The following is a 14,816-nucleotide window of genomic DNA, read 5'->3' on the forward strand; positions in this document are numbered from 1 at the left end:
TTGTAAAAGTAAATCTTGAGCCTGTAATAGCTGCTCTTCTTGTTCCATTTGAATTAATAGAAACAACGCTGTCGCCTTTCTTGTTCTCATAGCATCATATGATATGAGCTCCATGTTTTGTAAACGTCTTTCTTAACTGTCGTATTATACTGACCAGTGCATATCGCGCATTGCACTTTAAATGTATTTTAACTTACATGTAGCTGGATTTATTGCCGTCGTAGTTCCATCTTGTCGCCTTCGTACTTTTTTTCGATGGCAACACGACGGGATTACGAGGTCTTCACGAAGTCGTGTTGCCATCGTAAGACCTTCGGGTAGCTTCGTGATTCATTCGTGTAGACATCGTAATGTCAAAACTGCTCGATGGAAACGATGGAAACACGAATGAATACGATGTTCAAAGATGCATTCCCGATGACATTACGGGGTGGAAATGCATAATTTGAACATAAAAAACCTGAAATCTGGTCATGTTCATACCCATAAAGACATGATACGTGCACGTTTTTCATAATCAAAACTGTATGAAATTTATAGGTTTTTACCAGGCCTTTCAAAAAAATCTTGTTTCAGGGTACAATCTCCTGCTCCGAAAAGAGCTACATTGGCTGCAAATAAGTTTTCTTTTTTCACTGCCTAAAATACAAGATGTTTACAGTGTTGTCTCCCCTTAAAACATGTATATTTAATATAATTTATAAAATTATTTCAATCATTCAACCTGTTTTAATTGAAAGCTAATTAACCATTTTTTACAATCAAATACAAAAAACACAGTGGCGGATCCAGGGGGGGGGGGGTGTTCCGGGGGTGCGCACCCCCTTTATTTTTGCCGATCAATGCATTTGTATCGGGACATATGTTTTGCACCCCCCCTGTACCCCCCCCCCCCCCCTTTGCCCTGGGTTAGCACCCCCCCTTTCGAAAATTCCTGCATCCGCCCCTGAAACATGATACTTTTTCACCAATTAAGTAAATAAACAGGGGTTTCCCTCCATGGTTATTTTTAGTCGGGGAATAACCCCTAGTTTTTTTTATACGAAACTGTTTATAGCACCCAATACACCAAATATATATTGCAGATAGTATAAGAAAACAAGAGGCTCTCAAGAGCCTGAATCGCTCACCTTAATTCTTTTGGTTAAAACTCTCATCAATGATTATTTTGGCTTTTCAATTTATTTAAATGTTTTTTGGATCGTCCTATTTTCTTCAAAAGCCAAAAAAAATAATCATTTTCTCCTATGTTCTATTTTAGCCATAGGAGCTATGTTTCTTGACATACAAGGAAATAAAATATAAAATTTATACTAGATACTCTGAAACTCATTAAGCCTAAGTTTGGCTGAAATTGATACAGCAGTTTCAAAGGAGAAGATTTTTTAAAGTAAGTCAACATGATGAACAAATTGTGAAAAAAAGTCTTTAAAGGGCAATAACTCCTTAAGGGGTCAATTGACAATTTTGGTCAAATTGACTTAATTGAAGATCTTACTTTGCTGAACATTATTGCTGTTTACAGTTTATTTCTATCTATAATTATATTCAAGATAATAAACAAAAACAGCAAAATTTCCTTAAAATTATCAATTCAGGGGCAGCAACCCAACAACAGGTTGTCTGATTCATCTGAAAATTTCAGGGCAGATAGATCTTGACCTGATAAACAATATTATCCTTGTCAGATTTGCTCTAAATGCTTTGGTTTTTGAGTTATAAGCCAAAAACTGCATTTGACCCCTATGTTCTATTTTTAGCAATTGCGACCATGTTTGTTGATAGATCATAACTTCGGATACAATTTACAAACTAGATACCCTAAGGAACATTCAGTTAAAGTTTGGAAGTATTTGGCCCAGTAGTTTCAGAGGAGAAGATTTTTGTAAAAGATTACTAAGATTTACGAAAAATGGTTAAAAATTGACTATAAAGGGCAATAACTCCTAAAGGGGTCAACTGACCATTTCCGTCATGTTGACTTATTTGTAAATCTTACTTTGCTGAACATTATTGCTGTTTACAGTTTATCTGTATCTATAATAATATTCAAGATAATAACCAAAAACAGCAAAATTTCCTTAAAATTACCAATTCAGGGGCAGCAACTCAACAACGGGTTGTCTGATTCATCAGAAAATTTCAGGGCAGATAGATCTTGACCTGATAAACAATATTACCCCTTGTCAGATTTGCTCTAAATGCTTTGGTTTTTGAGTTATAAGCCAAAAACTGCATTTGACCCCTATGTTCTATTTTTAGCAATGGCGACCATGTTTGTTGATAGATCAAAACTTCGGATACAATTTATAAATTAGATACCCTAAGGAACATTCAGTTAAAGTTTGAAAGTATTTGGCCCAGTAGTTTCAGAGGAGAAGATTCTTGAAATAGTTTACGACGACAGACGACAGACGACGGACGACGACGGACGCCAAGTGATGGCATAAGCTCACTTGTCCCTTCGGGACAGGTGAGCTAAAAAGACCAAAACTCAAAAACTTAACTCTACTGAACAATAAAAATGAGGTCAAGGTCAGATGGCATCTGCTAGTTGGACATGTACACCTTAGGGAGCTACCATTTGATTTTTATGGGGGGGGGCTAGGATGAAATTTGAAAAAAATAGGCAGGACAGGAGTTTTGAGTAAAAAAAAAAGGCAGGATGAACAACTTGGTAAAAAAAAAGGCAGGATGACAATTTGTGTAAAAAAAAGTCAGGATAACTAGTAAAAAAAAAGGCAGGACCGAATAGAGTAAAAAATAAAAAGGCAGGACAGAGATTACAAGTAAAAAAAAAAAGCAGGACAAAATTTTTCATCCTAGCCCCCCCCCCCCCCCATAAAAATCAAATGGTAACTCCCTTACAATCATTTCATACACCAAATATAGTAGACCTATTGCATACATTACGAGAAAAACACAAACACTTACTATAACCACTGAACCATGAAAACCAGGTCAAGGTAGATGACACTTGTCAGTTGGACAGTTGGACATTTACACCTTACAATCATTCCAAATGTACTAATCCTCATTGCTTATGGTATCTGAGATTTGTACTTGACCACGACTCGTATCCTGGTATCTTTGATTACTAATTAACCTTGTTCACTGATCCATGAAAAATGAAGTTGAGGTCAATGACAAACTGTCTGATGGTATGAGGACCTTGCATGGTTAGCACATACCAAATACAGTTATCCTAGTACTCAAAAGTGAGAAATTAACATTACAAAAAATATTAACTTTTTATTCAAGTAGTCACTGAACCATTTAAATGAGGTCAAGGACATTGGACATGTGACAGAAGGAAACTTCGCAACATAATGCATTTAATATATACAAAAAATGGAGCATTCAGGTCTCCCACCTCCTAAGGCAGCAACCATTTGATTTTCGGGGGGGGGGGGGGGGGGGGGGGGCTATGGTTTTTTTTGGAAAAAAAAGTTTGTTTCCAGTTTTTGGAGAAAAAAATAATTTGTTTTTGATTCTGAGAAAAAAAAATTGTTTGTTTCACCCTCAGCTGCCACTATATGTAATGCTAAAATTGAAAGAAAAAAATTGTTTTCGACTTGTCGCGAAAAAAATAGATTGTTTTTCGCCACAGGCGAAAAAAAAAGTTTGTACAGAAAAAAAACCCATAGCCCCCCCCAGAAAATCAAATGGTTGCTGCCTAAAATATCAAGATTTATAGGTTAGTTAATGAAGACGCTGTCGCCCTTGCTGTTGCCAGATCACTATCCCTATGTCTAGCTAAGTCGCAGGCTCGAAAAAAATTTCCATGAAAAACTTTGATATTGACCAAAAAACCATGAAAATAAGGTCAAGGTCAGATGAACACTGCCAGAAGACAAGTCTTATTTACAATCATTCATACACTGATATAGTTGTCCTTTTGCTTATATTATCTTAGAAAAATCTGTTTTTAATGAAACAAAATATTGTTCATTGAACCATGAAAATGAGGTCAAGGACAGGTGATATCTGCCAGACAGTCAAAAATATCATTGATATATCAAAAATATTAAACTGACTTCAGCAGAAACTTTAAAAGTTGCTTATAAATTGAAAGTGCTGGAACATGACCTAAGGGGCAAGACTTCAATGAAGTCATCAAACTGATATAATGTGTATGTGGTATGATTTCCAATGAGAAAAATATCCACAAGAGACCAAAATGACACAGAATATGAACTGATTGGAATGCAACATCGTACAAAATATCATTGGTCAATCACAAGTTGATTTTATCAAACTAGCCTAAATTTGAAAATTGCTAAGCCTAATAAATTTAAGTCACTGGTCCAAGACCTAGAGGGCAGGGCCTCAAAATAGTTGTCAAACTGAAATGTACTGATAGGAATGCAGCTTTATATTAAATATTGATAATCTATCACAAGTAGTTTCTATCAAACTGACAATTGTTGATGACAATATCATATTGCTGGAAAAGCAATCCCTTTGTCTCGTTTTCCACGACAAAATTCAGCCAACAAAAACTGATAGAAGACTTTGATGATTTCAAAAAATATTAAAGCAATTTTGCAGGCAGTATTTTATAAAAACTTCAATAAATAATATATTTTGAAATTAATTAAATCTAATGGCGAGATAGAACTGGTAGATTTTTGCACAACACTTAAATGTTAAGCCAAGCCTCTTTGACAGTAAAACCTGTCTTAGTCTTATTCCTCTGGGTCTAAATATTGTGGGAAAAGGTCAAACCTGTTATAAATTGTTTCATTATTAGATTGCGAACAAATGTTCACGTTATATAACTAGGTATAATATACAATGCAGAAAGTTATCACATTCAGTCCTATCATAGATTTAGATATTTCGGTTTTAATTCAGTGGTTGTCGTTTGTTTATGTGTTACTGTACACACTTGTTTTTCGTTCATTTTTTTAAAATATATTAAGCCTTTTCGTTTTCTCGTTTAAATTGTTTTACATTGTCATTTTGGGGCTTATTATAGCTGACTATGCAGTATGTGCTTCGCTCATTGTTGAAGGCTGTATGGCGACTATAGTTGTTAATTTCTGTGTCATTTGGTCTCTTGTTGAGAGTTCTCTCATTGGCAATCATACCACATTTTTTTTTATATAGAACAAATTTTAGATTAGTTTTTGGCTTAAAAACAAATAACAATTACTTTTCTGTTTTACTTCTTTATAAATAGTATAGACTATATCACAGTAACAATGGAATGTACAATTTATTCTATACATATGTACATAACAAAAATGATATATGTGACCCTAAAACTTGATATCAAACAATATGGGATTTATTTGACATATGGAATTAATATGCTAAATGTTCAACAATCATTTACATGAATATTTTCAAACTGCAACAATGATTTACTTTTAGCAAGCACTTAAAACAACAGGAAAATAAATCACACTGCTTTTGCTGGAAAGAGGCAATCAGTCCATTAAAGGAATAGATATTGACAATTGATACAAAGTATCATTTTAGAATTTTTCTGAAAATAAGACAATTTTAATCGTTATCATATTTTCTTTTTCAAAACCAATATTATGTGTCATTCCCCTTTTCTCTGTCTTCATTAGAGCAGAATATTGACATAAAATGAAACACTGCTATGTCATGTAATATAATCATATGTATTAAAATCCACCCATTATTATTTAGACTATTACAGAAGTCATCATTTGAGATTCACAGTCATACAGATTCCTTTCACTCGTCACATTCATCAATATAAAATTATACATCAGACTAACCAAGTCAACTGTCCGATTTTTACTGACATATTAAAGATGGCTTGTCTTAATTGCGGACAGTATATTTCTTTTTTTTTCTGTCATAAAACACATATGAATAAGTAAATTTAAAAACAAATAATTAAGTTGTGTCCAGATTATCGTGTGCTTGTGTTAAACTGCATGAAATAAGAGGCTGTTGGTGGGTTGGTGTACACTTCTTTCTCCAAATACTGTTTGTGTGATTCCTGTTCAAGACCTAAACGTCTGTTTTCATCAGCCATTTCTCTGTTGATGTCTTTGTGTTTCCTGTCCATCTCTCTCTCTAACAACATACCAGCTCGGGCGTTGGCATTAGCTTGTCTTGCATGTTCAATTTCTCTTAGTTCATCCTCTTGGTCTCTTCGCTATAAACAAAACAAAATTGGAGTTAAAATTACTAATTTTAAACAATACTAAATTTTCAATATCAACCTGAAAAAATTTTTTTTTGCATGAGTATTCAATTCAAAGCTTTTTTCCCATATTAGACCTATTGACAACATACATATCTCATAAGTTAAGGATACCAATTCCTCTTTGTAGTCTGTTACTTGTGTTTACTACCTATTGACAACATACATATCTCACAAGTTAAGGATACCAATTCCTCTTTATAGTCTGTTACTTGTGTATACTACCTATTGACAACATACATATCTCACAAGTTAAGGATACCAATTCCTCTTTATAGTCTGTTACTTGTGTATACTACCTATTGACAACATACATATCTCACAAGTTAAGGATACCAATTCCTCTTTATAGTATGTTACTTGTGTATACAACCTATTGACAACATACATAACTCATAAGTTAAGGATACCAATTCCTCTTTATAGTATGTTACTTGTGTTTACTGAGTAAATTGTCTCTCTATCTGAATTTATTCTTGAAAATAACATCAATACTATAATATGTACATGTATTAATGTAATAAGAAACTTGAAATAAAATAAAAGCAAAACAATCAATTTTGAACTGAGAGCCTCTATTGGCTTATGGTCTAGTAGGATGTTGAAACGAGCTTGTTTATTGGATTTATTGATTGATAAGTGATTGCTGTATGATGCATCAGCACATAAAACGATTTACATTTATCAAAGTTGTACATATATCGATGCTAGTTTGGTAAGGAACAAGTGTTTATGCTATTTAAAGAAAGGTCTGTTTGATTGGATATATAAAGTATGCGGAAGAATTTCATGCACGGGTGGTTTGATAGTAATTGCAGTCAAGTGCTCTAGATGCTTTTTTCCAAATAAATAATTATAAAAAATTTTCATTAACAGGTTGATAGTCCAAGAGGAGTCGCAAATATTGATGTGGCAGTGCCAGTTTGAGACAGACAATTCTAATAATTCTCATTGATATAAAAAGAATTATGTGTACTTACATGTATTACCTGAATAAAAATGCACTTGACTTTTGCAAGTGACTTCTCCCATGTGAGAGTTTTGTATTATATTGATAAATGTTTTATGTTCGGTTGAGGTTACAAATTAGAACACAAAAAAGCTATCTCACAGCCAGAGCTATTTCAAATATAATAACAAGAAGCGTTTCTATTAAATAAGACAAAAAGTCTACTAAGTAACTAAATCATTATTTTAAAGTGAAATATACATGTTTATTTTTAAACTAAATGTGCAAAATTAGAGGAAAGAGTTTTGATAATTTACCAATCATAATTAAAAATTGCTTTTTGTGGTAATGTTTATCACAAACCTGTTTCTCTAGCCTTTGTTTTTCTTGTTCCTTTCGTATAGCCTCTAACTGTTGTGGACTCATTCCCTTCCATCTGTCTGGGATGACACGATGAGGACCAAATGCACTTTGAGCAACAGCAGGGTTCTCTGTTAAAGTATCACCAAATATGTGATTGGCGATTTCTGTCATGTTATCATCAAATTCTTGCTGTTTCTTTAGTCTCTCACGTTCATTTCTTTCTCTTGCCTAAACAATTTAATATATAAATTAATAGTTTTGTCATAATAATTAAATATTAAATATTAAATATTTAATGAATCTATCCAGAAATACTTACTTCATAGGACAACTACATACATTTCAGGGGAGATAACTTCTACCGCTATTATTTAATTTTTATGATAATTATATGTAACAATGAAAACTAGTAAATTAGTTGGTACTACAAATAGATGTTTACTGAACAATGTCATTTACTTATACTGGAGATAATACTTATTTCCTTTTACAATTAAAGCTGAATGATCAAGAACTAAAAACCTCTAAAAATTATATAAATGATAAAATATTTGTTTCTTTGTCAGTACCAGGAACCAATTCATCATCTACTACTTACTAGTGCATTATTGTAATCTGTGGTAGCCATATTTATTGCCCGTTTACAATCATCTTCAGCTTTTTCAAGTTCCATTCCTCGTTGATCTAATTCCCTCATTTTCAGTTGATATAAACGATCTGCCTCATCTTGATTACGTCTAGCTTGATCTTTTTCATTGGCTTGTTGTGTTGACCATTCTCTCAATTGTTCTTGTTGGAATTTTGTTCTTGCCTTATTATTAAGATCTTCACCTGCATCAAGAAAAGGATAAACATGTAGAAATGTATGTTACCGTTGAAAGCATTTGATTTTGATTGCTATATTTTTTTTCTCTTTTCAAAAACACAACTTAGATCAATGAGAAAGAATGTGAATATGCTGGACTATTCTAGAGATTACCAATTTAATTTGATACCTAAACCTTTACAGTCAAAATATTGAATGTAACAAAGCAGTATTTACCTTCAAATTTTTGAATACTTGAAATACCACATCTTGGATCATCGTCACTGACACGGCCAGGTTTGTCCTTCTTCAAATAATCAGGGTCATATAAATCAAACTCTCTACGACCATCTGGCTGTTGGTGTAAAGATCGGAAATCATTTAATGCCTGATTTAATGCTCTCACATCTTGCTCCTGTCTTTTCTCCAACATTTGAGAAATTTTGTCATTTCTAACAGCATCAGCAGCTGAAAATAAAATGAATTAATTACAGCATTTAAAGAGAATCCAAATACTCTTACATCTTTTGTTCCACTTTGTTTGGCTCTGTCATATAATGGTAATACTTTACCACGATGAGAAGCTCTAAAAAAAATTATTTTTAAATGTGTTAATACTTTTTTTACTTAAAAGAACTAAGTGGCAGAAATTTAGCCATCTCTACTTACTGTAGTTCTTTCCATATCTTATCCATACATGCATGACATAAGCTACTGTAGAGCTTGGCATGATGAGAGCCAATTTAAAGCGTATGATCAAGACACTTGCATATTTTTTTTAAGAAAATATGTTGATGGCAAGATTATTTTTTAATTCTTTAATGTACTGTGTTTTCTGAGTCTGTTTAGTGCATTCTCTAGATACATGTATATATTTCCTTTTATACATGTACATGTCAACAAGATTAAAATGATATCATTTTGAATGTGATTTCAATATTCTTAATATTAACTTTACTTTTCTGATCCATGTATCAATTGTGTGAAATAAAACATCTGCATGTAAAAATTGATTACCCTATATACCATTTCTTGCTTGTAAGTTGTAATAGTTGTAAGAATATTCTTCACGTCCTAAATGATTCTTAAGCATCTGTAAAACATGCTGAAGTTGCTTATTTCATATATTTGTTAGTATTTTTTTAACAATAAGAAAATCTTTTAAAGATAAATTACCGAAGGCTTCACTTCGTTTCCTTTCATAATCCTCCTGTTCCTTTTTGTCTCTAACTTGCTGTTCAATAGCTTGTAAGTCTACCTAAAATCAAATAAAAATTTGAAAACATTTGAATAACAAAAGTGACTTTTATACATTTAGTAAGTTTATTAATGTTCAATTTTGTTTGTTTTTGAATCAATGTACATTGTAGGTGATCGCGTCCTTCAAAAAAATAAACAATTGCAGATCTGCTCTCTTGGACCAAATTGTTTTTAATGAAGGAGTTACATTGTGTACATGGTGTAAATGATGTCAGTGAATAATGAATTCTTACTGTCACAGAGTAAAATGAATTTGAAAGTCAATCTTTTAATCATTCAACCTCATGATCGACGAAGCATGATCGATATTTTAGCTATTTGTATAGTTTATGTATAGCAAACTCTTTAGCTAGTTGCACAATTCATATAAATGAACCACAAAGATAATGTTAACCCTAATAGGAGATTCAGACTAAACATTTGAAGATGCATGTGTAGTTTCCACGCTTCATATTACTCATTCTGAAGAGCCAAGGGGAAACAAACATCAATAAAGATACCAATAAAGATAAATTATAGATCATAATACATTGTATTCAAGTATTCTACTATGTAAACCAAGGAAAACTTATAAAATGGTTGCAGCAATACTAATATTCAGCTAATTTTCAACAAACTTTAACATATTCTGTCCAAATAATATTCATTACACAACTAGACAACAATAAGAAAAAATAAAAATCAGTACAAATGGCCCCAGGGCGAACAAGTATGAGGGCAAACAGATACTAGGGTGAACGTGAATCAGGGCGAACAGACCTGGATTCAGGGATACTACGTTAGAGTTTTGTTATACATGAATACTTTTCAGCGGTAGTGGTAGGTGTACTGAAAGTGGATGGAGTCCTACAGATTGGTACAATGGTGATACAACATAGATGTGGGAAAATACCTTAACTTTTGCATAATGCATTAATGAGGATATTCTTACCCCAATAGTTCTGCATTTAGAATTAAATATTCTTGACTTTCTTTGTTCTTCCATCAACCTACGGCGCTCAATTGCAGCCGCTTCCTTGTAATCTACTGGAAGATCGAGTTTGTACATTTTGAAAACAAGTTAAGGATAAACACTGGAAGAAATCCGACAGCTTCACTGATTATCTCGTTGCTAAGTTTACACGGTTGTTATCCGGAAGTTGACTGCGTATCTACAAAACATATGAATACATGACTGATCATTTACAAAAACAATATGCATATAGATATGTCAATATGCAATAACTGATTAATATGTGATGATATATTTTATCGTTTTTTAATTACAATGAAATTTTCAACAAATTATTTCTGAGTTTTTTTTCACCGCCGATTAGTCTCGCACTAATCTCGGTAAAAACGAGAACAATGGGAAGCGACGTCTGTTGGCGCTAAAAATTTGCATTCATAATGTAAACCAAAATATTTACATTTTATTTGAACGTAGAAGTTAAAATCGCGATCTCTTCCAACTACCCACCTCACAACGTACAACAAATATCGCCTAGTTCAAAATGCCAGGTCACTTGAAATACATCGAGGTGGAAAACTTCAAATCATATCGTGGTAAACAAAAGATTGGACCCTTCAACAAATTTACTGCTGTCATTGGTCCAAATGGTTCAGGTAAATTATACTTCATTGATATATAAAAGGTAGCATCTACAAATCAAGTGTCTTAGTTGAAAAAAAGCATTATTTTTAAGTCATTCAAAGCACAGAATGTTTTGGGTTGGCAATATTTTGGTGCCAATCACGGGAGGTAATTGGAATTGATGAGGCTGAATGCGCCCAATCTAGACCACTTGAAATACATTTGGATGATGAGACCGTTTTCTAAAACCTTTGAATTGTTGACAGCTTTACAAGTACAGTCGATTCCACTTAATTGCATTGCTTAATAGCATAATTTGGTTAATTGCATAGCTTTCTCCTGCACAAAACCATTTCCCATTCATGTAATGTTTAATTGTCCGGTTATATGCATAGCTCTACAAGTGGCCTTTCGGTTTATTGCATAGAAAATTATTGCCGTCTAGATATGCTTAGTTAAAACTGACGAGATTTCTAACCGGAAATGGCAATTTGGTAAGTATAATTTTCTTGAATGCATTCTTATTTTCGTTATTATTTCATATTTACTTTTTTGTTATCTAAATAAAGTTTTAAAACAGTTTCTTTCGTGTTTATATTATGAATTTGATTTAAAAATAAACCTTGATGTCTGCACAGGTCAAGTTTCTCATGTTCTATTTTAAGCCTCGAGGTCATAAACATGTCAAATAGATATTGTTGTAAAAACACTGACCATTCTATCTCAAAGGGTGTTAAAAATTGATTGGATTTAAACAATTGTTCATAGATTACATTTTGGGTTAATTTTAAAAACAATAACTCCTGCTAATTATCGATCATAACTCTATTAATTGGACTTGGGGTGATCTGTATTAATGTTAAATATTATAGGGCATTTACAAATGGTTAAAGAATTTTATGCATCAATCATTTACTTTTAATGTTTTATGAAAAGAGCATTTACTTTTATTAGATTTTCTCACTTTCAACACTTGTTTCTTGCAAATAACCCGTACAGGGCCCCATTACTGCTTTGCAGATACGAAACTAACGAGGTGTTTCTTCACTGTCCAACTGCATATCAAAGGCAATTCATTACACATCTATTGTTAAAATAATTATAAACTGTGAAGTATTGTTTAAAAGTTTATTTTAATCAAAGCATAACAACGTACATTGTACATATGGGTCATAGAAACAAATCTATTTTTAGAACAGTTTATTTTCGTATCCCAGGTAAAGGAAAGTCGGAACGCAAATAAACTAAACTAAAACAAAATGTGTTTATAATCTTTATTTAAAGAAACAAAATAAAATAACACATATGACACTAGACAGATAATTTTTATTAGAATAAATCAACATTCATTGTTGTATATGGATTACAGATGTTCATCTTTCTTCATGGATTTCTTTTACTGATCTGTTCTATCGATGTTATTTGACTCTGTCATTTGGCATTTCGGATATAAGCATACTCCGCTTTATTGCATAATTTTGTCTGACAAATAGGCTATGCAAATAACCGGAATCTACTGTATCACAAATAATTGTTGGATTCAGCATCATATCACAATGATCAGTTATTACTGCGGTACCTCGAATGACCGAATAACACTGTTATTATCTGAATAACACTTTTAATGTAGGGCTTTCCATTGAAGCCGGTAGTCGGCTGAAATCCGCCGCTTACGGTGGCTTCAAGTGCCAGCTACTTCACTGACAAAAATTCAAAAAGAAAAAATTTCTTTTTCAAATGTTTACAGGCAGCCAAGAGACGTATATTGTCGCAAAGTCGCGGTCACGATAAACAAGGATGAAAAGTCGGTGTTTACCTTGGGCTAAATATAGTTCACAGGAATTCAGGTCACTGATTGGTTGTCTATTTAAAGTCAGAATGCATCGTTTCTTTTCAAAGATAACAAGAGAGACGTTCCGGTGGTCATTGAACGATAACAATAGAGACTTTCCGATGGTCATTAACTCATTGGCTTTTTTTATACGACCGCAAAAATTTTAATTTTTCGTCGTATATTGCTATCACGTTGTCGTCGTCGTCTTGCGTCGTCGTCGTCCGAATACTTTTAGTTTTCGCACTCTAACTTTAGTAAAAGTGAATAGAAATCGATGAAATTTTGACACACGGTTTATGACCACAAAAGGAAGGTTGGGATTGATTTTGGGAGTTTTGGTCCCAACATTTTAGGAATTAGGGGCCAAAAAGGGCCCAAATAAGCATTTTCTTGGTTTTCGCACTATAACTTTAGTTTAAGTGAATAGAAATATATGAAATTTTGACACAAGGTTTATGACCACAAAAGGAAGGTTGGGATTGATTTTGGGAGTTTTGGTTCCAACAGTTTAGGAATTAGGGGCCAAAAAAGGGCCCAAATAAGCATTATTCTTGGTTTTCGCACAATAACTTTAGTATAAGTAAATAGAAATCAGTGAAATTTAAACACAAGGTTTATGACCACAAAAGGAAGGTGGGATTGATTTTGGGAGTTGAGGTCACAACAGTTTAGGAATTAGGGGCCAAAAAGGGCCCAAATAAGCATTATTCTTGGTTTTCGCACCATAACTTAAGTATAAGTAAATAGAAATCTATGAAATTTAAACACAAAGTTTATGACCATTAAAGGAAGGTTGGGTTTGATTTTGGGAGTTTTGGTCCCAACAGTTTAGGAATAAGGGGCCCAAAGGGTCCAAAATTGAACTTTGTTTGATTTCATCAAAAATTGAATAATTGGGGTTCTTTGATATGCTAAATCTAACTGTGTATGTAGATTCTTAATTTTTGGTCCCGTTTTCAAATTGGTCTACATTAAGGTCCAAAGGGTCCAAAATTTAACTTAGTTTGATTTTAACAAAAATTGAATCCTTGGGGTTCTTTAATATGTTGAATCTAAAAATGTACTTAGATTTTTGATTATTGGCCCAGTTTTCAAGTTGGTCCAAATCGGGGTCCAAAATTAAACTTTGTTTGATTTCATCAAAAATTGAATAATTGGGGTTCTTTGATATGCCAAATCTAACTGTGTATGTAGATTCTTAATTTTTGGTTCCGTTTTCAAATTGGTCTACATTAAAGTCCAAAGGGTCCAAAATTAAACTAAATTTGATTTTAACAAAAATTGAATTCTTGGGCTTTTTTGATATGCTGAATCTAAACATGTACTTAGATTTTTGTTTATGGGCCCAGTTTTCAAGTTGGTTCAAATCAGGATCCAAAATTATTATATTAAGTATTGTGCAATAGCAAGAAATTTTGAATTGCACAGTATTCAGCAATAGCAAGAAATCTTCAATTGCACAGTATTGTGCAATAGCAAGAAATTTTCAATTGCTCAGTATTGCGCAATAGCAAGAAATCTTCAATTGCACAGTATTGCGCAATAGCCAGAAATATCTAATTGCACAATATTGTGCAATAGCAAGAAATTTTCAATTGATTGGAGTTATCTTTCTTTGTCCAGAATAGTAGTTGAGTCAACTTAAATCATTGTTTTATACAATATACAATGTATATTCACTTTTACTACCAACTGATAAATTAAAACAATCTTTACCATTCAGTGATAAAATGCACCTTTTGTTACATTTTAATATATTATGATGTATTTAAATGAGTAGTTATTGTTGCAAACTCCATTAGAAATTTGAATTGAGATCAGTTTTGGAAAAAGGGAAAGGGG

At 32.7% G+C, this 14,816-nt stretch overlaps 2 protein-coding genes across 2 annotated transcripts in view; one reads left to right on the top strand and one right to left on the bottom strand.

Moving 5' to 3' along the window:
- Window positions 1-5,158: 5,158 nt before the first annotated feature.
- Window positions 5,159-10,709, bottom strand: LOC143048560 (RIB43A-like with coiled-coils protein 2). Its single transcript, XM_076222306.1, has 6 exons — window positions 10,499-10,709; window positions 9,484-9,565; window positions 8,545-8,775; window positions 8,101-8,333; window positions 7,503-7,730; window positions 5,159-6,142 (listed from the first exon to the last, which is right to left on the bottom strand). Exons 1-6 carry the CDS (start codon window positions 10,613-10,615, stop codon window positions 5,894-5,896), a joined length of 1,140 nt encoding a protein of 379 aa, XP_076078421.1. The 5' UTR covers window positions 10,616-10,709; the 3' UTR covers window positions 5,159-5,893.
- Window positions 10,710-10,893: 184 nt separating this feature from the next.
- Window positions 10,894-14,816, top strand: part of LOC143048552 (structural maintenance of chromosomes protein 1A-like) — a 40,233-nt gene continuing 36,310 nt past the window's right edge. The window contains exon 1 of the mRNA XM_076222298.1: window positions 10,894-11,172. Coding sequence (XP_076078413.1) covers window positions 11,061-11,172 — 112 coding nt within the window. The 5' untranslated portion in view covers window positions 10,894-11,060. The remainder of the gene's footprint in view (window positions 11,173-14,816) is intronic.

This window comes from Mytilus galloprovincialis, chromosome 1 (assembly GCF_965363235.1).
Source record: "Mytilus galloprovincialis chromosome 1, xbMytGall1.hap1.1, whole genome shotgun sequence".
Taxonomy (NCBI): domain Eukaryota; kingdom Metazoa; phylum Mollusca; class Bivalvia; order Mytilida; family Mytilidae; genus Mytilus; species Mytilus galloprovincialis.